At 47.4% G+C, this 26,456-nt stretch overlaps 2 protein-coding genes across 5 annotated transcripts in view; one reads left to right on the forward strand and one right to left on the reverse strand.

The window, feature by feature from the left end:
• Positions 1-438: 438 nt before the first annotated feature.
• On the forward strand, positions 439-3,351 carry LOC102054380 (16 kDa beta-galactoside-binding lectin). The gene is made up of 4 exons (XM_005435343.4): positions 439-557; positions 2,037-2,116; positions 2,486-2,657; positions 3,140-3,351. Exons 1-4 carry the CDS (start codon positions 549-551, stop codon positions 3,290-3,292), a joined length of 414 nt encoding a protein of 137 aa, XP_005435400.4. The 5' UTR covers positions 439-548; the 3' UTR covers positions 3,293-3,351.
• Positions 3,352-13,218: 9,867 nt separating this feature from the next.
• The window catches only part of SHROOM3 (shroom family member 3), a 52,178-nt gene continuing 38,940 nt past the window's right edge, over positions 13,219-26,456 (reverse strand). For 3 of the 4 annotated variants that reach the window (XM_055724292.1, XM_055724282.1, XM_055724307.1), the window contains exons 6-10: positions 21,913-22,824; positions 20,332-20,850; positions 19,349-19,499; positions 14,838-15,110; positions 13,219-14,206 (exon numbers count right to left, since the gene is read on the reverse strand). In XM_055724292.1, coding sequence (XP_055580267.1) covers positions 13,847-14,206; positions 14,838-15,110; positions 19,349-19,499; positions 20,332-20,850; positions 21,913-22,824 — 2,215 coding nt within the window. In that variant the 3' untranslated portion in view covers positions 13,219-13,846. The remainder of the gene's footprint in view (positions 14,207-14,837; positions 15,111-19,348; positions 19,500-20,331; positions 20,851-21,912; positions 22,825-26,456) is intronic. The other variant, XM_055724302.1, reaches the window with a different exon arrangement.

The raw sequence follows: 26,456 nt of genomic DNA on the forward strand, positions 1-26,456 counted from the left end.
CGTGGGTTTCATTTAACGGCAAGTAGCGACGATTTGTACCCAGGGGCTCCCATCAGTCCAGGCTCCTTGCAGACGTGAGGCTGGGCTGGGAGGATGTGTACACACATTTTTTCAGAGGCAGCAGTAACATGAGGACTCCAACCCTGATTTTAGGCAGGGATCACTTAACAAAAAGCAGCCACCTCGCTGCAGGCACAGAGCCACACTTGAGCTCCCGGGATAAGAGCCAACATACACTGCGTAGCGGCTAGAAGAGCTTACAGTAAGGATTTCTAGGATTACGCAGAAGCAAACAATCACTAGCTTTTAAAATCATACACATACTGCCTGCAAAGAACAATATCAGTAGAGATCTCCCGCTTCCCACTTTAAATGGCTGGGAAAGCTCCAGCCCCGAACAGCTGCAATTGATCCCCTTCTTCACCCCCCTCCGTCATGTGATGGTCCTGCCCAAGTGATTTAAGCTGCGGGAGCTCAGCGCTGAGTCACTCCGGTTTGTGGAACAGGGGCTCAGGGGTGTCCTGCCCGGTGGGGCTGGTGGCAGCAGCATGGAGCAAGTGAGTGCCTTCTTCAAACTGGACTGGTGTGCCAAGCAGGACTAGGGTTTGGCTGGGTGTGGGGTTTGGGCTTGGTGCCAGAGGTAGGAGGAGAAAAGGATTAGCTGGGAGGAAGCGCTAGATTTATACGTGGTTGGGGGAGGAATAGTGAGGGCTGACCACCCGTTTTTTGTCTCCTCCTCTTCTCTAGCCTGTTACCCGAGTGGGGAAGTTGTTCTAATGCATGTGTATATCCTCGAGTATCCCAAACGTCTGGGACTATTTGCAACAGTTTGAACAACCTTTATACCTTTTTTTCCTGAAACTTTGTATTTCCCTTCTGGAAAAGTGCCTTTTGGGTACAGGGCTGGGCTAACTCTTAATGGGACAGCATTAATGGGAAGCAGGCTGGTGTTCTATTGTAACCTGTCCCAGACCCCTGACTTCTTCTTGAAAGACCACCTGGGCACTGAGATTGTTCCAGGCTGTGCCCCAGCAGAAGCAGAGCCAGAAGGCAAGGCTGGTGTCGCAACAATAAGTGGTTTAGTGACCGGGGGAAATCTGACCTCAGCAGTCTGTGCCTTGGCAGAGCAGGGAGCAGGCATGAGGACAGGTACCACTGGGGCAGGCCGGCAGACCTAGGGGGTACTGGGCTCTGCAGCAGCCTGCAGGTGCTGGGCACAGGCCTGCACAAGCCAGGTAAGAACCACCCCAATTAAACAACATAAGTAATTTGAAATTAGTCTCCCTGCTTCATCTGGCACATGGTTCCGAGTGGAGCTCAGCGTTGCTGCGCTTGGGCCTGGAGGACAGGCAGCAAAGCATGATTTGAGGTACACCTGACCTCACTAAACAACGTCTCCCTCTTAGCTGTGGGAGGCTAGTGACGTTAGTGCTGCTTTGGGGCTGTGTGGCAGTGGGAGTAAGTTGGTTCTGAGGAAAGGGTCAAGCCCCCCTCTCTCAGTGGAGTTTCCCTGGGAGGCGCTGTGTGTTCTGCTTTAACGGGCTGCAGCCAGAAGCAGGCTTCTCTGAGCCTTGTCTGTCTGCGTAGCCTGCTTTGAGACAAGAAACCTTTTTGGTGGCTCCTGTTACTTGGAGACCTACCTAGGGAAGGGGGGAGACCTAGTGTTAAAAAAGAAAAAAGCTTTGTGACTAACAAGCCTATGGTAATGGCTGATTGGCAGATGCAAGCTGGCCTGCAAGGGTGCCTTCTGTGGCAGCTGATTAATCAGTACCTGTACCCTGCTCTTGTTACACTGGCTCAAATCGCCTCATTGTCAGCTTACGTTCCATAGTGGGTGGGAGATGCCAGTGAGGTGGCAGCTGTGGCCTAGGATTCTCTGGCAGAGGGTTGGGACAGGCAGCTGGCCTGACTCAGCCCTTCCTCTAGCATGAAGCCGCCAACATGTTTGAGTCTTCCAGAGCTGGTCTGTGCCGTAGCCCGAGCAGAGTGCTAGGCTTGCCTTGGGAGGGACTAACTCCTGCGGTTTGGCCCTGCAGGGACTGGTCGTTACTCAGCTGGACATCCAGCCCGGGGAGTGCATCAAGGTCAAAGGGAAGATCCTGTCTGATGCTAAAGGGTGAGTAAGGGGATGGTGGATGGATTGATACTTGAAGCCAAATACGTGGCTTTTTGGCCTTTGCGAACTTGATGCTATGCAAAAGAAAATGAGAAAAAAAAGAAACCTGGACACTGGTTGCAGTGGGAACGGCTGTTTCCTGCCCTGGGTGAGCCTATGTGTGGTTTCTTGCTTGTGAGACGAACTAATTCTCCTTTACCCAGTGGAAGACTTGCTACGTATGGCAACCTGAACCTTTGGTAGCGCTTGGCTGTTACTAAGCAGTTGGAACTGGCTTGGCACTGGATAGCCTGAGCTCCTGCTGTATTCAGCTTGTCAGCACTGGGTAGCTGAGGCTCCTGCACCAGCACTGCCTCTCTGTTTCCCCAGGTTTGCTGTGAACGTGGGAAAGGACAGCAGCACCCTCATGCTGCATTTCAACCCTCGCTTCAACTGCCACGGGGATGTCAACACCGTTGTATGCAATTCTAAGGAGGATGGCACCTGGGGTGAAGAGGACAGGAAGGCTGACTTTCCCTTCCAGCAAGGTGACAAAATCGAGGTGAGGTCCTGGTACAGAGCACCAAGGGGCCCAGGGTATGGCTTTATAATGCTGCCTTGTACATCTGTGGTGAAGGAGCAGGTGTGGAAACAGGAATAATCAATAGGGGAAGAGTCTCACAACTAAAACCAGCTGTCTAGACCTGCTCTGCTCAAGTCAATGACCAACAGCTCAGATGTGTTAAGTGCTCTGCTCTGGCCTTCCTTTGCAAGCCAACAAGTATGAGCAATTAAAATGCTGACCCGAGATTCAGACCAGGTCTGCCTCATCCCTTTGTTGCAGAAGCTTGGAGCTGGCCTTGGGACATCACAAAGGAGCTTCCTCCCCTCTGTGGCTTTGCTGGGCAGGGAGGAGACTGAGCTAGTGAGCATGGCCTTGACACCAGCAGCCATTTTGCCTGTACCACACCCAGACTGGAGGTAGTGGGGAGGGAGGCTTGTGAGCTGTGATGTGTTAGCCTTCCTTCTTCTGGCTCTCCACAGATTTGCATTTCCTACAATGAAATGGAAGCAACGGTGAAGGTGCCCGAGGCAGAGTTCCAGTTTCCTAATCGGCTGGGCATGGAGAAAATTGAATACCTGGCTGTGGAGGGTGACTTTAAAGTTAAAGCCATTAAGTTCAGCAATGAGCTATAGCTTGGTTTGTTTTGTGTTCTCCCCTGTGCTTAGTGAAATAAACCCAAACTTGCAATGGCTGCTTCCTCTGCTGTTTTCTGCTCTAATCTGCTTGCTCCTGTGTGCGCTACAGGGGTGGGCATGGGAAGGGTTGTGTGTCAATCTGTGTGCCTACTTACACTGCAGCCTTGCAGCTGGTACAGAGTTAGACCATGTGCCAGGCAAAGCATGATTTACTGTGAGTAAAGCTACTGTAGCAGTAGTTGCTCCCTTGACCCTGTTTGCTGCAGTGAGTGGTCACTGGCTATTTGGTTTCTAAACTCTGGGACTAGTCCCAGCTGGGGAATAAAACTCAAATAAGTGAATGCTGGGCACCTGTTGTGCCATCTCTGACCAAAAAGTGCTGATCGCATCCCCTTGCTGAGGGTGAGGGACTGACAGGGAACAGGGCATAGCTTGTGCTCTTGCAAACAGCTTTGCTTTTCAAGAACATGCTCGGCAGTTGAGTGTGGTGTAGGCTGGCACAAAAAGGAGTAGAGCAGGCAAGTCAGACTAACTGTACTTGCCAGGGGAAAAGACTGGAAGGTGAAGCCTGTCAGTGCTTAGGTGTGAGGTCTTTGATGATCCAGTCAGTCTGTGCTGCTTCACGAACTGATGTTTTGATGCTGTCAGAGACCCGGTATCATTTTGTACCATGGAGCTGGTGGCTTAGCAACATCTCAGGTATAGGTGATGAGCCAGGTAGTAGCCCAACACCTGGCTGCTAAGCTCCAGCTGAGGGCTGTATTCAACAAGGCTACTAGAGGTATTAACTCCTGAGTGCACCAAGCACAACTAGTTGCACTTAGGCAGACAAAAAAGAAAAAAGCTTAGCAGTCTCCTCTGCTTACAACCTCTTTGCTCTGCTTGTGCAATGCCTTGGAGTGTGTCTGCTACTGCTATTCCCCAGCTGCCTGCTAGCCATGCCTATCCATGACAGGGCTGGAGGTGGGGCTGCTGCAGCATTTCAGGATCTGATAAAAGGTAAAGAAGTCCTGCCTGCTGTGGAGAGTTGGGAGCCTGGGCAGGTTGCCCAGGTTAGGGTGCTGGCTCTGTGACTGCTGAAGCTACAGCAGTGCTGCCCCAGAGCAGTTCAGCTGGTAACTGACTGCTAGTGAGGTCTTCCCTTAGCCGGTGCTGCTGAAGTGGTGGAATTTGACTCCTGTTGGCTAATCTCTCTCAGAAGGGCTGTTCTAGACTAGGGCTGCATTTGCTGCACCTTTGAACAGCTGAGCAGCTGGGCCAGCTGCTTGGGTAGTGGCAATACCACTCTGCACAGTACCTCGGCCATTTGAAGATTTTTATGGAGAAGCTGACAGGCTGCAAGCCTGTTGCCTTCTGGCCAGCACGATTGGTGCACAGCTGTAATACTGTTCAGATCTGTACTGCAGCAGGTGCCGGAGGGCTGGGTATGCCCGTGAGTGATGGGGGGTGGATTTTCTTTGGAGGGCAGACCCTCTTGTTCTACTGATGTCCTTTTCTCTCTGCTGTTTGATAACCCTCATTATGGAGGCCTTGCAGCTCTGCCAGAAGGGCATGAGTTGCAGCTGTGTCTTGCCAGGCAGCCTTTGGGCACAGACATGGTGACTGTGGATAGTCAGGGCTCTTCCTCTTTGCTCTCCCAAGCTGATGCAGCTAATGACAGTAAGGGACCTGGTGTGCAAATAAGCAGGAGGCTTTCTGGGCACCTGCCCTGCTGGGGAGGGGTGTGTGTGTGTCTGGGGAACACACCAAAGGGCTCTGCTGCAGTACCAGTGTTCAGCAAAAGTTTCTGCTCTGCACCTACTAGAAGGGTGGGCAAGGGGTTGCTGCAACCTACCTCCTGTGTGGGAGAAGGACAGATGCGCCCTGCATGGCAGGGGGCTGGCTGCAGGACTATCTCATTTGACACCAACAAGGGCACAGATAATAGTGCTTATAATTCCTGTTCTGCATATACTGTGTTATTTACAGTATAGGATGTTTTTACTAGGCAAAGGATAAGACCAGTCTTGCTGATGCTTTGCCTCATCAAGTAAGTCTTGATTTTTTTTTTGAAGGCTGTTGGTACTTGGGGTGGGGGGTTGGGGAAAAGGGGATGGCCTTTGTCTTGTTTTCCCCTCTATCCCTGTGTTACATTAGCTGCCTGAAGGTAAGCTAAGTGATGAAGCATACAAGTGCTTTAAAGTTAAACGAGACTTTATGTTGCAGAGGCACAGGAGAGCTTACAGCTGGTCCCTTTGCTGTCCCTGTTCCTGGCTGCCCTGATTAAATGAGCTTTATGTCTCTCGGCACTGACAAAAACAATGCTGATGTCGTTTTTGCCTGTTAAGCTGGCAGTCCTGATTTCTAGGTAGGTTAGCTACAAGTGTCCCTGACTGCTATGCTCAGGCTACAAACAGTGCCTTCCTGGGGGCTACCCCTTTCTCGTACTTTCCAAAGAGTTAATTTTGGCTTATTCTGCTTTCTAATGCTGGCAGCTCCCACTAAGGAGACCACAAAACAGGAGAAAGGGTAGGAAGGAAGCATGCCTTTGCCAGCTCTTCCTGCCTCTTCAGTTTTGTTCTCCCGTGTCCCAGAGCCATAAATAATCCTGTTCCTATAAGTAAGACCGGTAAACAGGCAGAGTAAATGCGAAGTACCCTGGCTGGCTCCTAGACTGATGACAAGACTTTGGCTAGAGCAATCGGGAAAGCAAGAATGCTATGCCCTGCTGCAGGCAGAGGGTCACAGTGAATGTAAAAGCAGGGCTTGTCCCTGCCGTGTATGCTTTCCTGGAAGTGCAAAGTGAACTCAGCTTGTCAGTACCTCTGTGAAGACCCTGAGCCCTGCTTGCTTTGGGGAGGAGCAGAAAGCACCACAGCATGACCTAACAGTGTGGGGTTTATTTTTTATTTATTTAAATCCTGCATCATGTGTAGTCAGTCTTGCAGTGCAGCAACACATCCTGACAGGAGCCGACAGCCTACAGGAAGAATCTGCCCCTTGGTTGCCCGAACACTGAGACTGAAGTGGTGGTGGAGGAAACAATACTGATCCCTGTTGAGAGGGATGCATTTGCTAAATCCTGCAAGTCTGCTGATCTGTACTCTGCCTCCATCCCTGGCTATTCACGAGGAATCAAAGCTCTACCACTTGATTTCCTTACAGGGTCATGGCAGGGAAAATTGGACCTTGAAAACCCTGCAAAATAGCTGCAAGCCTTTGTGTTACAACATGGAGATTTAGATGGGGTACTAAGAAAAATTTCTTCAGGGTGGTCAAGCACTAGAACAGGCTGCCCAGGGATGTGGTTGAGTCACCATCCCTGGAGGTATTTAGAAGATGTGTACATGTGGAACCTGGGGACATGGGGTCGAGTTAGTAATATTAGGATAATGATTGGACTCAATGATCTTAAGGGTCTTTTCCAACCTAAATGATTCTATGAACACAAATTAAGTGATGTATGTTAACACCTCATGTCTAGGAAGAGTAGAACAAATACCCAGTTGAAGAAGAGATTAATTTGGAAACAGTAGATGTGACAGGAATTAAAATCTCATGCAAGACCTAGAAGAACAGTGATGGCTAAGACAGACCAGCAGCTTTGTCTCCTCAAAAAATAACTTCTCCCTAAGCAATTCACATTGACTTCACTTGACAGAAATAGGCCATCCAAATGACTCTGTAGCAACACAAGCATGCCACACTGTTCAGCACAGTCTCAAAAGACAGTTGCAGGACACTGTGCACCTAGAAACTGTGCATGGTGTATGTGCAGCATGTAGGAGAGTGCTAGGGAAGCTGACGGGCAATCCAGATAGTGGTGGAGCATGGGAAGCCGGCTGGGTCACTTACCACTGGAATTTACAAGCAAAATGGTGCAAGACAACTTATTCTCAACAGTGGATATAAGAGACTAACTGACATCTGTTGTACAAAATGAAAAGGTGATCACCAGCCAGCTTTGCAAGAGCTCTCTGTGCTGGTAGTTGTCTTCGTTTGTCTCCTCACCTCCCACTCCTTGGTCTCAGCTTCAACATTTACAAACCAAAGGGAACTTCTGTCGCTTACTTTCAGAAAGCCAGCTTCAAACCATAAGCTGCATTATCTGATAACTGCTGCCCACCCCACCCCACCTCACCTTCTGGTGCAGAGCATGGAAAACCTTAACCACGCAATTCCCCTTTGCTGTAGCATGAGGGAGGCTGGGTGCTGCTGGCTCAGGCTCCTAGTACAGACTGTGGTGAGCTGTCTGTGAGCAGAAGCCAGGGGATGAGGGCAAGTCCTGTCACGCAGCTGGGGACACCACTGGGCCTGCAAGCCATACTGAGATCCCCCAGATGTGTGCACCACCATGCTCACACACGCTGGGGCCCTCCCTCTGAGGACATCCCTGTGGAAACCAACCCCCCAATGCACCTGCTTTCCAAGAAAAACTGGGATGTTCTTCCCCCTCAACCCCAACCCGGCTGCTCCACAGGAGACCCAGGCTGAAAAGCCTTCCTACGTGAGGGAAAAAAAAAAGTATAAAAATATCTGATCTACTCACATTTTCTCAGCAGGCTTCAGGCTGAGGTGTGGGTCCTCCTGGCCGGCTGTCCCTCCTTAGCCCTGATGACTACACAGGTGCTAGCTGTATAAAACACACCTGGAGGGGGGGCAGCAAGCCCTGCTATAATTTTTAGCGGTTTTGGTGAGGGTTGGGTGCTGGGATGTGTCCCCCCTGGTGTTCCCTCTGCTGCGCAGAGCTCCCTTCAGCAGTGTGATGTAAAATGGCTCCTTCGTGAGGTAAAATGGCGCCCGCCACAAAACCAGCTGGGGGAGCCAGAAGAAACCTCTGCATAAAGCTACTTTCTCCTCCAAAACCTCCTGCAGTAGCTTCTAATTTTCAAAAGCCATCCTTTCTAGTCTTGCCTGGATCCTTTTTTTAGACACAGCCTTATTTTAGCTCAGCAAAACACCTGTGGCACGACAAGCTCTGCAAAAGCGGGTCCCTGGTGAGCGGTTTCCTCAGAATTTGGTCATGCCTTGACCAGCTTTTATTCTCCCCAGCTGAACTATGTGGGGGTTTTTATTATTATTTATTTTTTCATTTTCGTCCTAAAAATTCACTCAGTGCTAAAACAAACATGAACAGAAGTACTGCTGGCTTTCCTTGTTTAATTTGAAGGCTATCTGCTCACAGAGCAGAAAGACATGGTCTCAAGCTGCAAATCACAGAGGAAAAAGCTGCCCGGCTCACAGGTACCATATTTTCTTTACAGTGTAGCAGAAAATGAGCCCTTTTTCCTAATCCCAAATCCCAATCCACTGATACCCCTACAAACCCAGCTGAGGGTGATGAGCCTGGCTGGCTCCAGCTCCCCACCATCTCGCAATGGGCAACAAGAAAGCAGATTTTTGCAAGGATTTTTAGCACTAACGTGCAGCAAGCAGCACAAAGGCCACAGCTGCAGTTGGAGAGGCTGTGTTACTGTATGCACATAAGCAACAGCATAACATGCATGTGCATAAGCATCTGGCAAGCACCCTTCCGACTACCTGACACCCCGAATGCAACCTATTTCTGCAGCTTGTATTGCAGAGGGACAGCAGAGTCTGGCCAAGCCAGGCAGGAAAGGACTGTCTCCTAGACTGAGACCACTCTGGCCACATAAATAAATTCAGTTGCACAACACGAACGATGTTTGTTCAGTAATGTATTGCTAGAAAACCCCTGTAATACATGAGAGGTGTACGATGCTTAGCTTACATGCAAAGGCACAAGCAATAGTCCTGTAGGAACACAGCCAAACCATAACGCTACACCACAGTCAGCATGCATCCCCTCTGGAAGGGATATAAAGGAAGAAACAGCTCTTAGGTGAATCAAGGCCAGACGTAAACACTGGCCTGGTGGATGGCTGAATAAGGCATGGAGAAACCTGGGGATCAGGTCTCTAGATAACACCCCTAGTTTGCTCATACTGCTGTAAAGCATAGGCTCTCCAATGAAAAGCTTGCTCTGTTTCACATTTTGCAAATGACAAGTCACTGTTCATGTTAATATTCAGGATTTGCGTGGAGTGAGTATGAAATGCTGTCCAGTTTGGTTTACTTGCTTCTCTTGTTTACTGGTCTAAACAACCACGACAGCAGCAGAGTTGTAGAGATGATGAATCAGGCCTGACAAACAAACTGTTTTGGGGCTGTGTGTTTTGACCTTTTTGTTAGGTAACCTTCACAAAAGATTTTGATGTATAAACTTACAAGCAACAGACCTTAGCATGTAAACACTCTTCACTAGATTGAGTCTTAAGGAAAGCATCTGACATGAATACTTTGTGACCCTCAATTGCTCAAGGGCTCAGATAGAAAAAAAGCAAATTGTAAGCCAGATGACTAGATTTTCACGGTGCTTATATCACGTGGCACAGCATGTGGCAGAGCAGACTGTAGGCACAGTGTATTGCTGTGATCATGTGAGGACTTAAGGAGAGCAAGGCTTAAAAGACCTGCTTCAATATCCAGCGCAACAGACAGCATCACCATGCAAGTGCATACCTCATCTTTTCCTGTTCCCCTGTGCTGGGTCTGGGTGCTATGACAGCAACGCAGTCTGATTGTGCCCAAAGCCCAGGAAAAGTGCACTCCAGCTCTCTAGTGCCAAGGCGACAGCCTGAGCAGGAGGCTGTGGAATGATGATTTGTATCTGCCTTTTTCCTGAAAGGTCCCTCAGAAACCGGCTGGAAGTTGAAGGTAATAATTTAAGGAATTCTGACTCAGGAAAAATGCTATGTTCCTAACCATGATGTGCAAATGCAACGTAACATAACGGGCAATGGGGTACCGCCTTGCTTTTGCATAACTAGCTTTTACTTTGAACTGGCAACGTATGTCAAAAGTGTAACTGCTTTGTCCTTACTAGGATTTTTCCTCAAACTAGTGCAGTGAGACTGTGTGCTTCACCCTGTGCTGAAGGCATCGACTGTAGCCAGCTGAAGGAGCCGGGTAGCTGTTGCAGGATCCTTCAACAGTCGTCGGAATGCTCCAGAGACAGCTTTGGAGAAGGCGCTTGACTCAGGTAATCTGAACTGACTTGGGAGTCTCATCCACTGGTCACCTATGGAGGGAAGCCACACAGGCTGGCCAGCAAACTCAGCCAGTGCAGCTGTCCCTGTGGCAGGGTGGGAGCTAGGGTATTCCATTGCGATATCCCAAACAGATGTTTCCATTCTAAAAATAAGACTAATTTTTAGCAAAAATTCTCACCTGTTGAGAACCACTGTTTGTTGCGAGATGTGTTTTGAATAATTTGTTTTTAACATGCTTTAATGCCTAGCCTCTGCTGCAGTTGCAAGGGGAAATACCCCAGCTCTGGGATGCACAAGACTGCATTTTGGGGAATGGGTAGCAATGCAAATCATGCTCGCTGTACTTAGCTTACTGGCTTTCTCCACAGCGGCCACATCACTACAGGTACAGATGTAAAAATCTCATGTAGCCGGACCCAAAATTCAGATTTGTTTCAGTAAGTTTACAAGGACTAGACAGTAAGTGTAAAATGCTGCCCATGGTATTCCTGGCCCATGAAATCATGTCACCACTTCGGGAAATGAGTTTCCATTATACTCTGGTTTTTAAAACACAAGGGAAAAGCAAGGTGGGATAAGGAGCAATGAATAGGATGCCCTTTTTGCCAAAGGTGCTGAGAAGTAAATCTGTTGGTTTGGCTAATATTTAATTACCTTTAAATACATGTTAAGATGTGCTTCTACCAAACTCAGCAAACCCTGCAGTCAGGAGAGCAATTTTTGAACAAAGTTAGTTGTGTGAAGACAGTTTCCCTAATGATAAACTTCCCAGCACTTTGAACAGAAATACGGGCTTTAAAACTCATTTTTCACCTGGACACCTAAGCTGTTATAAAAATGTAAGTAACTATCACTTGCCCCATTAGTTGATGCTTGTGTGTACAGTGGGATCATGTGTAGGACGTTCATCATCAGCCCCCAAATGTGCTGGACCACAGAGTCATGCCAAACGTCTGAATTTCCTGTAAACCACCGTGAACTCTTAACCTCCAAATTTTTGGCCGGAAACCCAACAAAAGAAACCATTTTACACACTATTTAGTAAAGCCTTATATACCACCACCACAAAGCTGGCCAACTGCCTGCCACTTGGAAACACTTGCCTCGTAGCGTAATGCCAGCATGCAGAGTGACGATTGCCATCAATCATGCATCCCGTGTGGGAAAAGGTGGCTGGACCTCGCAGCGTGCACAGCCCAAGGTGCTCCCCCTGAAGTCTGTGCTGGTTCCCGGAGCACACAGGCAGGCCCTGTTTGGACGGGAGGCTCTTCCTGACCTGAGGGTAGGCTGCATGACTTTCTTTTTCAGGAAAGAACTTACTAAATGGAAAATGCCCTCCTGGCTGGTCTCAGGCTGTTCACAAAGGCCTGCCAGATTTGCCACGTCTTTTTGATTTGTTTTAAGCATGGGATGGAGAGGTGGCTGCAAAAAAAAAAAATCAGTATTAAAACAACTTATAAATATAATAAACTGAAGTACTGTGTAGGATGGATGTTTTTTAGGAAAAACTGAATGTTTTGATTGGCTTGAAACAGCTCCCCTCACTGTCTTTCTGAAACTCCATTCAAATAAATAATTATTCTTGAGTCACCCCAAAAATACTTTTCCCTCCAATTTTGTTTTTGATTCAGCTATTAAGCATAAAAATCAGGTCCCCTGCTTAGGATTCTCATGAAACGCTGTAGGACCCTGAACAGCATTCAAGTTCAGAAGTAATGAAAAGGATGTTTGTTGTCAACACAGGTAATTGCCTCGCTGCTTCTTGAGCCATTCCATAACCAGGTAGATTTTCTTTTGGCTGTTGGAGAACCGATGCTTGGTATGACAGAAGGGCATTGGCACTTTCTTTAGTCTGCCAAGCTGCTCGTGGAAGAGCTGTGATGTGAGCTATTAAAAAACCAAGGGGATTTAAAACCAGTGCTGAAAGCAATGAATGTTGCAATTTTCAGTCACATACTAGAGTTGAAATTCGAAAAGCCACTTAAGTGAAATCCCTGCTCTGGTCCTGGTGGCAAGATAGGATGGGATGCACAATGCAACACCCTGGAGAAAGGATAAACCTGAACTGTGGCTGCAGCAGGAAATCCCTGCAAGGTTAGAAGAGAGGCAACCTGAATGTGGCTCATCAGCCACAGTGGTCATCTGTTCGTGCAGCTTCTAGCCATTTCATTCAGACAGTGATGCAGCTTGTTAGAGAGGAAAGCACGTTCCATACAGAAAAGGGGGTTTGCCCCAATGTGCTTTGCTGACTGCAAATGGGCAGCAATTCTCCAGCACTTGGTTAAGTCGATACAGTAAAGTTCAGTCAGGCAAATTTAGTTACCCCAGGCTGCCCTGACTAGGAAATAATCCAATAGTCTTTATGGTAGGGTCTTGTCTAACCAGGGTGCACATTATCATCACATGTGCATGATTTCTGTGGGTAGGAAGAGAATATTGGATTTCGAGTTAATGCCTCTTCTAGCTTGTAAAATAATTTCTGATGAAGTGGGGTCAGACAAATGAGGTATTGCTGTATGAAAAAAGTCCTATTCCACATCATCCCTTCACAAAAACAGGCCTAGAAATAATGTCATCAGCTATCCCTCTCACAGTTCACGGAAATGCATTCAGGCTGCAACAATAACACAGACCACGAGTTAGATTATTCAAAACAATGACAGACTCTGTGCCACGCTCCCACAGTCAGTCCAGACCCGAGTTTGTTGCTTCACGCTAACGTGGACTCCTGAGATGCAGGTTCTCATAAACGCATATTTAAACTCCAGAATCAGAGAATCACAAGATCCAGAAGAGGACAGATTGTATTTTCCTGGTCAAAATCTCCTTCACAAGGCCACTGAAGGTATATTTAACATGTGTTGAAACAGGTTGAAGCTTCTTCTGGTAGCCCTTTATTATATTAAAAAACAACAACAACAGCAACAAAACCACGAAGAGATGTTCCAAGCTAATGCATGACTATCTTTGGGGTTCCCTCTTTTTGTTAAGGTTTTCATAAAATACAAAATTAAATGTCTTTTCTACATACAGAACAAAGTAGAATCAAGTAACTGATTAGAGTATGTACAAAACCTTACACATTCTGTCTTGTTTTTAAAAAATATAAATATCAATAGTGTTCAGTAGAATGGGTTGGTTTTATTTTTAAGGCTTCATTCTTTTAGATCCTTCATTATTTAATGAGGCGCCAGGTAGGCAGGAAAGGGAGGGAAGAGAGGAGGTCATGTTTTTTATTAAAGGTAATGCATTTAATTCTCGTGAGCCTCTTCCTCATCTCTGGCAGGAGGAGATTTTCCCCCACATTGATTTAAGTTTCCAGGAAGCAGAGGTGGAAGGAAAGGAAAATAAAACCTTTAGTATTGCTATTTTTTTCCTTCATTAAAATCTTGTTTTAAACCTGTCTCTGTTCATTGTCTTTGTAGAGAACCATCTGCCCAGTACTTGGATTAAATAGACTTGAGCAGGAGGACTGTATCCCAGGTCCACCTGGGAAAGGTTAGAGTGAGGAAGAGACTGCTGGAGGTGTTTTACCACCGACCCCGGCGGAGGTAGCAAATGCTGCAGCTAGGGCAGCTGCTGCTGTTGCATCCCTGGGCGTGAAGTCTGTGGGGAGGCTTTCCATCAGGCACTTGAGCTGTTCCTGACCCAGTTTGATTTTATCGTCTAGCTCTCGCTGCTCTATGAGGAGCGCGGACTTCATCTTTACAAAGTGCTGGTAATCCTGGAGCTGTTCCTCAGAGAGGTAGTTGCCCAGGATCTCCAAGACCACCCGTTCTCGGCGGTCAAGGTTTTCCTTCAGTTCCCGGGCATCTTCATGCTGGCCAGCCAGCAGTTTCCTCTTCTCATTCAGCGAACTCTGCACACACCAGAGAGAGCGCTTCAGTATCAGCAGCACCAAACTCACTGATTCCCCCCTCTCCTTCCTCCCGACACCGTTTGCTGCCTCTGGGGGAGGTGGGATGGCTGCTAAGCTCCCAGAAACGCAGTCAAAAGCGTGGGGGAGGAGGATGACTGAGCCCCACTGTATCAGACTCTGAATGTTCTAGTCAATGGGGGGCAGAAAGCCCTTCAAGAAAATCTGTAAAACTTGCTTGAAAGCAACAACTACCAGGAAAATCTGGCTTTGCTTCTCACAGCCACCCAAATAATGTTAAATTGCAGCTTCAACTGAGGCAAAAGGCAAAAGAGTTGTTCCACAATGCACAACAACATACAGCCTTGCCTCCAGCTGCGGGTCATAGACCTGCTGTCCCAAACACAGCCATTCTGTTTTGAGACAAAAGCCACAGGATCCAAGACATTTATACAAACCAGGACCAAGATTCCCTGGGATGGAACTGCATTTGCCACTGCTTATAAATAAGCACTAAGACACCTGCCTTCCTGTGAACCTTTGGAGATCCTAGCTTATAAAAGCACCTTCTTGTGACTGCTGTTGTCCCGCACCCTGAAAAAGGCCCAGAGGCTGTGGCTGTGCAGATACGTACCCGCTCTTCACTGTTGGCGTTTTCCCCCAGACTACTCAGAACGTTCTCTACGCGAGCCAGGCGTCCCGAGAGGGAGAGCAAGAGGTTCACCACCTTATCCAAATCGCCAATGAACATCTTGTACTTGTCAAACTCATTAGGTTTGCATAGCTTGCTGATCAACAGCTCCACCTCCTCTCCAAGAGCATTATTCATCTTAATGTCTGCAAGCAGACCCTCCTTGGCTTCCTTCAGGATTTCCAGCTTGTGGGTCAAGCTCCCGATGAGCTCAGCCTGTCAGAAGGGAAACATATTGCCACATCAGTCATTACCATGATCACCTTGGTCACATGCATGATGACAACAAGAGGATATGGCTACAGTTCCTGAGGAACAGGGTCAAGCCAGCAACAGTGCACAAAGACGACATTAAGGAGGAAACAGAGAAAACTCTGGACTTCCACATCTAGGTGATAATCTGAATACGCGGTCAGATTGTAAGAAGCTGTATTTGTTCTGCTATCAATGAACGTTTAGAAAAGAGACATCTGATTTGATGTACCATATTCTAATACCCAGCTACCTACACCTGAAAGATGTATGTTCTTTAAAGTCTCTAAGGGAAAAGAGCTACAGCCACATCTCCTACATATTCCCCACTCCCTGCTCCAGCCTTGTTTGGATGTTGTATTTCTTATGACCCAGAACTGTACAAAACCACCGGCAGAAAAATGAATTTAAGCTGTATGAATGGTATGGCAGGAGGCTGAGCTGACACTCACTAGTTACACATGGCTTAGCAAGAAAAAAGGAATTACTACATATTTTCCCCTCCTATAGTACCCTGAAACTACCGACTGCTTCAAACTTGTCTGCCTCAGTGTTGAGGTGCAAGCCTCAAATTCAGCTGTGACCAAAACTCCCTGCCTGTGCAGGCACTGCCTCACACACAGAGGCATCAAGAAGCATTTACACCAAAGATGCTCTAAATTTACTCAGTGACTGAACAAAGACGCGGAGAGCGCACACCCATTTTGTGAAAATGCTGGCAACTGTTTCACTGCTGAAGAAAAGGAGGCCCCCAGGGTTCAGTTACTCGAGAAACAGCAGTGCTGCACATGTGCTGGAGATCCTGATTTCTGTTAGGATTTAGGGAAAAGACATGCAAAAGTCTATGGCCTGGGGCCTGGAATTCTTGCTTCCGTTTACTCAGAAGTGAGAGCACAGAGAGCAGGAAAAGCTTTTCATACAAGGGTTAGGTATTTTCCAGTTTATGCACCGCTGAGGCGCCATTACGTGTACGTAAATGTACTCTGCATACAAACACCGCAGGATGAAATAGAAGTAAATCACAAGGCTGCCTGAAAATACTATCTCAAAGTCTTCTTTCCGTCAAAGCCGACGGTCATTTCAAGTAGGAAGGCAGTCTACTTCAAAGAAGAAAGGATCTGCAAACCCAGGTCAGGCTGGGGGTTGCTCTGAACCAGCCCTTATCCCCAGCAGTAGCCTGGCAGAGTGGGGTTTAAAAGGCTGGGTTTGCAGCCGGGAAGTTAACAGCACTGTTTAGCCAGACACCACTAGATGGTATGCTCTGCATGCGTCCTCTGGAGTGCATGGTTTCCTGGCTGCACTACAGTCTACTGTCAGCTTCCACATGTACGCAAGGACTGAATAAAATGCAATTTTCTGTTAAAACAAACGTCAGCTATCAGGCTTATACTGGAATGACTGCTAAATCATGGTGTTTGTTACCTGGGAGGAGAGGAGAGCAAAGGTGGTACTAAATCCCACCTGCTAGGATAAGGGACAGCCAAAACTCCTTTAGTTGGACTCTTCCCTCAGTAGAACAGGTAGCACCCAGAGACAAGAACCAAAACTCGCCCTTCCCTGTGCCTATGATGCTAATGCCACCTTCAAAAGAAAGATCCAGAGTCCTCACCAGTTGATTGCTGGACCAAACCCTGAGGGCAAAAGAAGGGATCTCTTTTCAAGGATTATGATGCTAGGGGAAAACTCTATAGCAGGACCCTATAGGCTGGACACAAAGTCTGGCATTAACTTCAACAGGTTTTCAGAAGGACCGAGCTGCTCGGAACTGGCACTTGTTCCTCCCTGCTCCAGGAGTTTTGCTCAAGGTGCACACCGGCCCTCCAACCATAGCCGGATGCTGCGGGACTGTAGGGAGTGACATACCTTTGTTCTGAAGGCATGGGAGCTGGAGGGAGACTGCAAAATACTTGCTTTGTGTTCATTAATCAGGGACTCTCCTGCAATCCCAAGTGCCAACCAATATAGCTCCTTTGCATCCTTACAATGGAAATGAGCTTGGTTTATCCAAATGACCTCTCAGAGTAGCTGCCTTTTCAGATAATGACTATGCAAACGTTGTTTCACACAGACCGTGAACAAACATGCCAGGCAGATCTTGCTGTCTGGGCCTAGTCACTCCCATCTATTTCTGTTTTTCCATGCAAATGTAACCTTTCAGGCCTGGGACTTGTCCTCCATGGCAGGCTCACATCTACTTGCAAGCCCGTCAGATGCTTGAAGCGTGTCCACTGACTCCTTGGACCAGCACCTTCATCTTAATCGCTCCCTACCTTTCACATTGGTATAAGCAGGCGGCTCGCTTTCAAGTGAACAGCACCCCAAGAATCGATCAAATGCTACAGGCAGCAGCTGCGACTACCTTTGAAGCTGGGTGCTCTACAACCGAAGTCTTGGGCTAGATAATTAAAGCAGCAGACAAAGGCCTTAGGCAAGTGCTTTTGATTAGCAACACATGTATGATCTATCTGTGTAGACTTGCCACCCTGAATCTGTGTAGGACCACAGAAATAAGAGATGGCAGGCACAGCAAGGATCTCTAACCCATTCCAATAGCATGGCACGACAGCTCCTAAAGACTTGACAGGGTCCTACCTGCACCTCAAATGCTCCACAAAATAGGGCTAATTACTCACTTGGTACTCATAATTTGTGTTACAGAGCATCTTGATGAAGGTCGCATTCTAGCTGTCCTTGTATTACAGCCTGGTAGGGAGCAGATTTTGCTTTTCAGATAAAAGCTGAGAACAGAAACAGTAAGGCAATACGAGAGAGAGCTGAGCTCTCCAAATCAGGGCTGCAGGACAAACTGCATACTCGCAAACATCACCCAGCCTCAGATCTCTCTGCTTTTTTATACTTTGCATGGGGATGAAGACCCAGAGGGAAAAGGTGTAGTTGTGCCAGAGACACATACATTCTCTGCACTTTGACTTAGAGCAGGGGTCCTCAAACTACGGCCCGCGGGTTGGATACGGCCCCCCAGGGTCCTCAATCCGGCCCCCGGTATTTACAGACCCCCCCTGACCCCCCCTCCCCGCCAGGGGTTGGGGGGGGAAACCAAGCAGCCGCAGATGGCTGCCTGCCACTTCATCTGCGTGCCGGCCCCCTGGTTAAAAAGTTTGAGGACCCCTGCCTTAGAGGCTGAGTTTGAGAGCCTTTCTTTAAATCCATGTCTGATTTCAGTGCAGGAAGAATTAAGTACTATTTTACAGCATATGGGACTTGCACGAATATTTGTGTCTTTCAGTATGTTTAAACTCTGCTGTTGTACAAACAGCATGAAATATGGGCTGTGCTGGCTGTGCTGCTCTGTCCAGCGCAGCGTAGGATGTTTTTAATTTACAGGCAGGCAGGCAGGCAGGCAGAGCTGCTTTTGACACAAAGGTAGGAGGCGTGTGAAGGGAGGCACAGACAGGCAACTACCTGCCTGTGGCTCCTTGGGATCTGTGAGCTTCGCAACATTGTCTGTAATTACCAGGTAACCAATGTGAGGCAACCACAGGGACAAATTAGAAGGCCCTGCAAAGGCCCTGGGAGACAGGGCACCTAAGCCTACAGCAAGAACTGCAGGGGCCATTGCTCGGTGAAATGTAGCCGCAATAAAAGAGGAAAATGTTTCCTCCTCTCCTGCTCTGCTCTCCTCCCACCCAAGTCGTTGCATGGAAGTTGTGCTGACTGAGCTGCTGAGGTGCACATGGCTTTCAGCAGGTCAGTGAAACGGTAAGGCGTAGGGGGAAAAAAGTAACCAATGTTTCTTTGGAGGCAGTGAGTGCTGACAGCAGGTAAACTGGGTGAATTTGCTTCACTGAAGAGGAAAATCCTAGGGTAAAACCTCGTCACTAGCTAGACTCTGTTCCTAACCTGCGCTGTCCTTGCTTATCACTTCACCTCTCCCTTTTCCTTCCTCGCTATGGGACAGGGACTGCCTATTGCAACCTGTACGCTCAGCATTTGGCATAATATAGACCCGCCTCGGGGCTGTGGAAGATTTGTACTCGGATTTGCAGTGAGTACTCAGGTTAGCTCTCTGGTCAGTCTGGGTCATCCTAACAAAGCTTCACAGGTGGCCTAAATGCACCAAGCCCCCACGCAACTTGGGACCTCCAAAAGCTGATATCAAATTAAAGTCCACTTTACTTTAGGGCTTATTCTTATGTCAGAAATGTAACCAGCAAATAAATGGTGGTGTGTGCTGAATTTACCTTCTTCTCATTGATGTCCAGCAGCTCCTCCTCCTCATCTATTTCTTCTGGCAAGTCCTTGATTTTATTCAGCAATTCTGCTTTGGGTGCTGAAACGTTGTAATAAGCAGGACAGGTGACCAGGGTTACAGGAGCTTCCTTTTCTTCTCTCCTACATCACAGCGAAGAAAAAGGAGGAGTTGAGTCCGAGCCTGACTTTTACCCATGCCTAGATTCATGGTTTTCCAGCGCTCCCTCTTTGGTACCTTCCCAGCGCTATTAACCACCAAGGAAAGGGCCGATTTCTGCCATCAGAGGGTGCATGTCAGCTGCTTTCCTCTCCCCTGCGCCAACGCTGTGGACATGTCCGCTAGTTAACAACTCCATAGAGGACTGGATCCTAGCTGAAGGTAAATCAGCACAGCTCTGCTGGTGATGGCTAGCCTGACCATCTTATCTGGCTTGGTGCATTACAACTTATTTCTGTATGGTTGCCCAGCTGTCATGTGGGAGTCTCTACCTCAAAAAAAGAATCACACTAGAGAACTTGGGCTGATATTTGCACCCCCCTGTAATAAGTAGGTGCCCTCATCCCTCCTTCCAAAATTTGGCCTCTCATTATCTTTCTGCCTGTCACTGTTTTGGTCCTGATTTTACTCTCATCTCTCTGTCACTGTCTGACTTGCTTCAGATTACAAAGGTTAAGAAAGCAAAATCAAATAACATCTCCACAGATGATTCATTTCTGCCTGTTACCAAGCTCTGCATCACTATCTACGCAGCCCAGCAAGGTGAGCTCAAAGGCCTCATATACAGCTGAGCTCATGAGAAAGGGCATTCAGAAGTGCCCTGCCAGTCCTCGCGCCTGGGAATTGAGAAACTCACTCTCCGCCAACATCCACCTATACAGATGCAAAAAATCCAGCACAGGCTTGTCCTTATAAGCAAGCAAGCAGCGAATCCTGCTGCAACATTAGCCCACAACTCAAACAAGCAGCGCTTACGTGTCATCTTCAATGGCTGTCCTGCTAGCTTTCTTCAGCGTCATCTTCCTTTTCATGTTGTTCTCCTTCAGCAAGCTGGTTCCACTGGGGAAAAGCCCTTCCATTAAGTCCATGGTTGTCTTCATTTTGGAATCCGGATCCAGGATATCAGCCAGAGACTTGTCTTTATGGACAATTTCTTTTGCTAGAGCCTCTGACTTAATATCCTCTGGGGTCTTTTTCTTTGTCTTCACTGGAGGTGCTGCGCTGAGTATCTCGGAGTCCAGGCTGCCATTTTCTGACTCTCTGGTGATGACTGCTGTCTCTCTGTGGTTGCCTTCAGGTTGAGTTACAGCCTGTCTATCAGCACTTTGAGGCCCTTCAGAAGAAGCAGGTAACGGGTGCTGCTTATCCACAGCAGATGGAGAGCTAGTCCTCTTTGATGCAGGTGGCAAGAGGGGCCAATTATTCTCACCAGTATTGGTGCCCAACCCTGGTATCTCCCTCTCAGCCAGGACTTTGGGAAAGCTTTTGAAGCTGCTATGGACAGAAAAATTCTGTGAGATGACGATAAATTTACCACACAGGACCATTGTGAACACATGGTGAAGGCCTACAACAAGTAGGTTTTCCTTCTCTCTCACTTATTTTTGCATCTTACTGTTCATTTCAACACAGAAAGGCCCACAGTATGTAGCTACTGGCACCAGAAGCATATTGACCCTTCAACCTGGACACTGCCATTTTGTTATTCCAACACAGAAAGAACCAGTGAGTGACAAGTCACTTTGTTTTCTGCTCAAAGGCTGGGGACGTTGCATCTCACCATCCTGAGCAGCCTATACTTATTTGTCCCCTGAATGTTGGAAAAGCCAACCACTACCACAGCCCTGTCCAGATTCTTCCCAGATGGAAATAAGAGCAGCTCCTCGGAGTGAGGGAAGCTGTGCTGTGTTAGACCAGCTGGGCACCTAGCCCAAAGTCCTATCCTTCAGGAAAAATTCAATATACAGTATGACTGTGACATATTTGTGTTGTTGCTTCTTGGCAGATGGTCACTGTTTCATAACAGCGTTATTTTGTGCCAGGTCTAAAATATATTCTAACTGTTTAGAAAAACCATAATGGATTTTCATAGCTCTCTCTCAAAAGCCAGTAACTGGAAGGAGTCAGCAGCCATTTTAATCCTTCATGCTGGCACGAGTAAGAAGCAACTCCACTGAAATCTGTACGGTAACTGCAGGGAGGAGACCAGCATAGTTTCTCACCCATAGCCCCCTTTGCCTTGCTGGCTAAGCACCTGCCACAGTGCATCTGTTGATGGGCTGTAAAGCTTTTTGCCTTCTTGCTTAGTGCCCTGACCTGGCCACATCGTTTGACAATGCTCGTGGCAGCCAGCGAAGTCTAGTGGCAGTGAGTCTGTCTGTCCCTCTCCCCTTACAACGCATGCACTCCTCTGCAAGCTTCCTGCACAGCTAGCAGCTGTGGGTAGGTCGTCATGGCACGCAGAGCTGCCATCAGTCACATTTGTCTGGAGCCCCGCATATCTTACTGTATATGGCCCTACAGCGCCCGAGATGCTGTGTTACAGCCCTCCCTTACCTCACTCTGGCCTCCTCTGTGAGCCTGGTGGATTTGTCTCCAGCTGTCCCATTCCCCTCAAGCGCCGCCGGTGGAGGGGGAGGTGGGAATTCCTCCGTGCTGTTTGCAGAAGTGCAAGAGCTCAGCTCAGGAAAAGGACGGGATGGCAGTGGGGGAGAGAAAGGTGGAGCAACTACACCCGGCTGGGAAGGCATGACAAACACCTCGTCATCTTCATCGTCCTGCAGCAATGGCGGGGGTGTGAGCTGCAGGGCCGACTCTGAGATGCGGAGATGGGTTGTTCCCTGGGGAGAAGGAGTCTCTGGGTCAGAAGAAGTGCTGCTCTGTGTTGGCAGGGACTGCCACCTGTGGGAGAACTTTGGCCCAGCTGCTGGAGGAGACACCGTAGCCCTTGGGTAGCTGTCCTTGACTGAATGAGCCCACACCACTTTAGGTGGGAGGGATCTGTGAAGTAGCCCAGCTTTCCTTCTCCACATCATTTCTTCTGCGGGAATCTCAGGGGATCTATCCTGGACAGCATCCAAAGACTGTGCCTGAATATTACCATTGCCCTCAGGGGGAGCGGCATCTCGTTTGGCATGGTGCTGTCTCAGAGCCTGGCCATCACCCACACTCTGGAAGTCTGAGGGAATCTGGGTGGGCGTATTAGGGGAGGACTGGCCAGATCCAGCAGTAAGGTTAAGGAATAAGGGTTTAAAGCCTTGCTTTTGCTCAGGATAGTGACTCCTTGCCTCTGTTGGGGATGGGACAAACGCAGAAGTCCTGCTATCTGGCCTGGAAAGTTCTGAGAGCTTGTGGTTCTCTGTCAGTGTGGCGGACCCGGTGACAACCTCGCTGCTGTGGTGAGGGTGGGGATAATAACTTGTGAACGCCCATTTTTCCGAGTGGCTTCTTTCTTTCTTGCTGAAAGACCTAAATACCAAGAGACAGACCACGATAAGATTAATAGTTAATCAATGAGCAAGAAAAGCTATTGTGCACCTCCTTAATTAGCAAATTATGCAACCGTATCAGAGGCCTGGGTCAGTGCCTGCTGATCCAGGTGAGGTGCAATTGTGCTTTGAAACTGGTAGTAAAATCCCATCTACTAATGCTAGGGACACAGAGCCAGATCCATTCCCCCTCACCATCTCTCATAATTTTCAGTGCGTGCTAGACCACACACACATGTGCACACACATAGCAAGCATCCCAGTAATAACTGAATAGAAAAAAAATTAGGAAAACCTAAGTGCCTGGCTTCCTTTCCAGCCTTGCTTTGATTTTTCTTTTTTTGTACAGATGGGGCTAGTAGCAACTGCTGTTAAGATAGACGACTTAACATTATCCACCATCAGTCCATTCTCAACTGCAGGAAATTTTAAGAATTTTAGCTTCACTTTGCTTAATGAATGTATCTGTACACCACTAAATCCCAATACACCTCCATCCACTGATCACACAACGATGCCAAATAAAGGAGAATTGATTTCAGTAAAGGAAATTTAACAAACTTATTCAGACCTCTGAAAGCTTAGAGCCAAATTTAGAATTAATAAAAAAGTTTAATGGGCTGGAATTTCCCATAATATTACCTTCTCCTTTCAGAAAGGTGCCATTAAAATGATTCAACTGTCCCTGAGAACAAAGCAAGGCCAAAAAAATGCACTATTTTGACCGTGAAGAAAAATAATTTAAAAAAGCTCTTAGAGCCTTGGTATCCTGTTAGAAAAAAAGAGCTCTTCTCGGATTGGCAGATGTTACAAAACCCAAAGCCCATACTCTTCAACTGCAAATGGATGTTAAGGCTGCAAAGCCAGCAGATTAAATTATTCCTTCCAGGTCTTCTAAGATCATCTCAATTGAGTCTGAGAAACAGTGTCTGGCCTTTGAAGTGAGGATCCTGCTCAGAATACAGTCAAACCCACTTGCCTGTATGGCTATTCAGCTGGAAAACAAAATGAGCAGTAATAATACCACTAGCAGATGTGAGAGAAGATGGCCAAAAACATGAACCCATACCACAAAACAATAAAATACAATAAAGCTCTCCTGCCAATATATTTTCTGTTCTTGAGATGCACTGTTCAAATAATCCAACACTGCCAATCTGTGATGTTTGCGACTTGGGCTGCAAATTTGCTCTCAGATGTACTGGTACAAAGTAAGTATAACTCTGTCAAAGACATGGGTCGTTCCAGCTTTATTCTGGTGTAACCGAGAATAGAATTTGGCAGCCTTTGCCTGGGGGTGGGGAAACTTTCCAGACAGACTGCTCTTGGTATGGTCTGTGGTTCCTGGACAGTAGCAATGTGTGTTCTTTTCAGATGCTCAGTGTTTGTCAGAAACGCCAGATGGTAATTCTCTAATTGAAAGATCTCTCCTACTGTGGAAGGAATTGTGGATTCTAAAACTGGTGGAGCAAGAACCGTTCCCAACAGTGCTTACGAGACAGCTGTTGTATGACACCTGGGGAGCAGCGCACGAGCACAGAGCGTAAGTCATGGAGCACATGCAACCAGACCAAGTGATTGCTGACCAGGGTTTCTGTAACTTCACCGTTTGACGTTTTTCCTCCTTGAGCAAGAGAAGTGGCAGGGGTGGTCCCATCTCCTCTCCAGCACATTAAGCAGCTGGGTCCCAAGGAAGCCTAGAAGCACAATTCCTACTGCCTGCTACTGCCTTCCCTGAAGGGCCTGTGCACGGAGCACGCTGCAGACAGCGAGAGGATGGTGATGGTCAGATGCGAGAGGACTGGCTAGAAATCAGCTGTGTTGGGCTGACAATCACAGGAGGCAGCAAAGACTTGCATTTCTTAAGGGATGGATTAAAGACCTGACAATAATCCCTTATGAACCAGACTGTGAAATACTCGCACTGAGGCCCAGGAACATTCAACAGTGCCTGAATAGGGGAACTCCTTCTGTGACTCATTGACACATGGGTAAGCTCCAGGTCTACCTGTCCCTTTCGGTCTGTGAAAGATTCAGATCCCGTTCTCAGTGAGAGTTAAATGTAAAACTTCTACCAGCTTCAGCAGCGCACGACCATAGCCCTCTAGCTTCCAAAACCCATACTTGTTCTCTTTCAGGTCATTTCAGGTGCACTAACATAAGAAAAATGACTTGGCAGCTAAGGCTCGTAGGGAAGGATTTGCAGTCTGTATAGTGGGACCCTGTGTCCTCAGAGCCCAGGGCTTTTTCCTGTCTTCTCCCATCCTTTTGTTTTATCTTCTGGGGCAATCCAATTCTGATCAAGAAAGCAACCTCACGTTCCCAGAAGAAATGTGTTTACAGAGCATGCAGGATGTGTATGCAGCAGAAACATCATAAAACTGTTAACACCAATAATCTTTGAAGCATGAAAATGAGAAACCTACATTTCGTGCCCCAGTAAACTTCAGTTTGGGTGTTCAATCCTGTTACTTGGAAAATAGGTTGGGGCCAGGGTGTGTGTGGGGTGTGTGTGGCGGGAAGAAAGCCTCAAGTAGTTATTGAGAAGAATGGTGAAATGCCATCTCTAGAAGAAATGGGGAGGCAGAATGAACTAAACCAGCTGTATTGTTCTCTTAGGGAAAAAAATGGAAAAAGTTATTCCAAATCAAAGTAAACGGGTGTGTTTTAAATAATCATTAAGGGATGTGCGTGAAGGCAGACTGAGTCTCTCTAAAACAACATTTATGTCTTCTTAGGGGCAAAAATGGCCAGCCACCCAGAACCAAGATCCAGCTAGACTAGGAGCCTTCCTCTACTCCTAGCTGAGTACTACTGACCCAGAGCTGAGGGGTGAGACCTTTGGAGACAGCGTTGTTAACTCCCACTATGACAACAGAGTGGGCTGACATCTACTGCAAGTTTGTGAGAAACGGAGCTCCTTTGTGAATAATTCTTTCGGTCCTTCTTGATGGTTTTTACTGTAATATGAGTTAGCTGTTTGGGCACTCAGAGCTCAGGGCAAACATCTATTTATTATTTCGATGTAAATACAGCAAGATCAACTTCAGTTCTAGTTAACTTCAAAACAATCCACTGCTAAGTGGATAGTTACATAAGTTCTAATAATATAGTTTTATGATTACACTTTTCTATTTTTAAGAAACATTTCTCTCTCCCCTGCTGCTGAACAAAATATCCTGTCTACCTAAAGGAAAACAGCCTCAAAGCAAGCTCCTAGTTCAGCAAGGTAAATGAAATCTCCTGGTTTTAATCCACACAAATGTTCGCTTGCTTTTGGGGATGCAGCATCCTGGACTGGAGAATACCAGAGCGGGACATCAAGGTATTTTTCCTTTAGAATCCTTCAGTTATGACAGCATCTGGATGTAAGTTCTAACAGCAGATCAAACACATTTTGGAAGTTAAGTAACTGGAAATCTGCTGCAGAAACATGGTCCAAGTGACACGAGGAGGACTTGATAGTGAATTAACGTCTATCGTGAAAAAAAGGGTTCACAGCAACTTACTCCTCCTGACTCTGCCAGTCACAGCACACCCACAACTGTGTCCATGCAGATGTTTTCTTTAGTTTGTCATGATCCATCTGTTTATATAGACAACACAGGACAA

Source organism: Falco cherrug, chromosome 1 (genome assembly GCF_023634085.1).
Source record: "Falco cherrug isolate bFalChe1 chromosome 1, bFalChe1.pri, whole genome shotgun sequence".
NCBI classification, from domain to species: Eukaryota; Metazoa; Chordata; class Aves; order Falconiformes; family Falconidae; genus Falco; species Falco cherrug.

What these genes read in the sequence shown, in the direction of transcription:
- LOC102054380 (XM_005435343.4), top strand. An exon ending in ATCCTGTCTGATGCTAAAGG is followed by an intron (nt 2,117 to 2,485) that starts GTGAGTAAGGGG and finishes CTGTTTCCCCAG; the next exon opens with GTTTGCTGTGAACGTGGGAA. An exon ending in AGCAAGGTGACAAAATCGAG is followed by an intron (nt 2,658 to 3,139) that starts GTGAGGTCCTGG and finishes GGCTCTCCACAG; the next exon opens with ATTTGCATTTCCTACAATGA.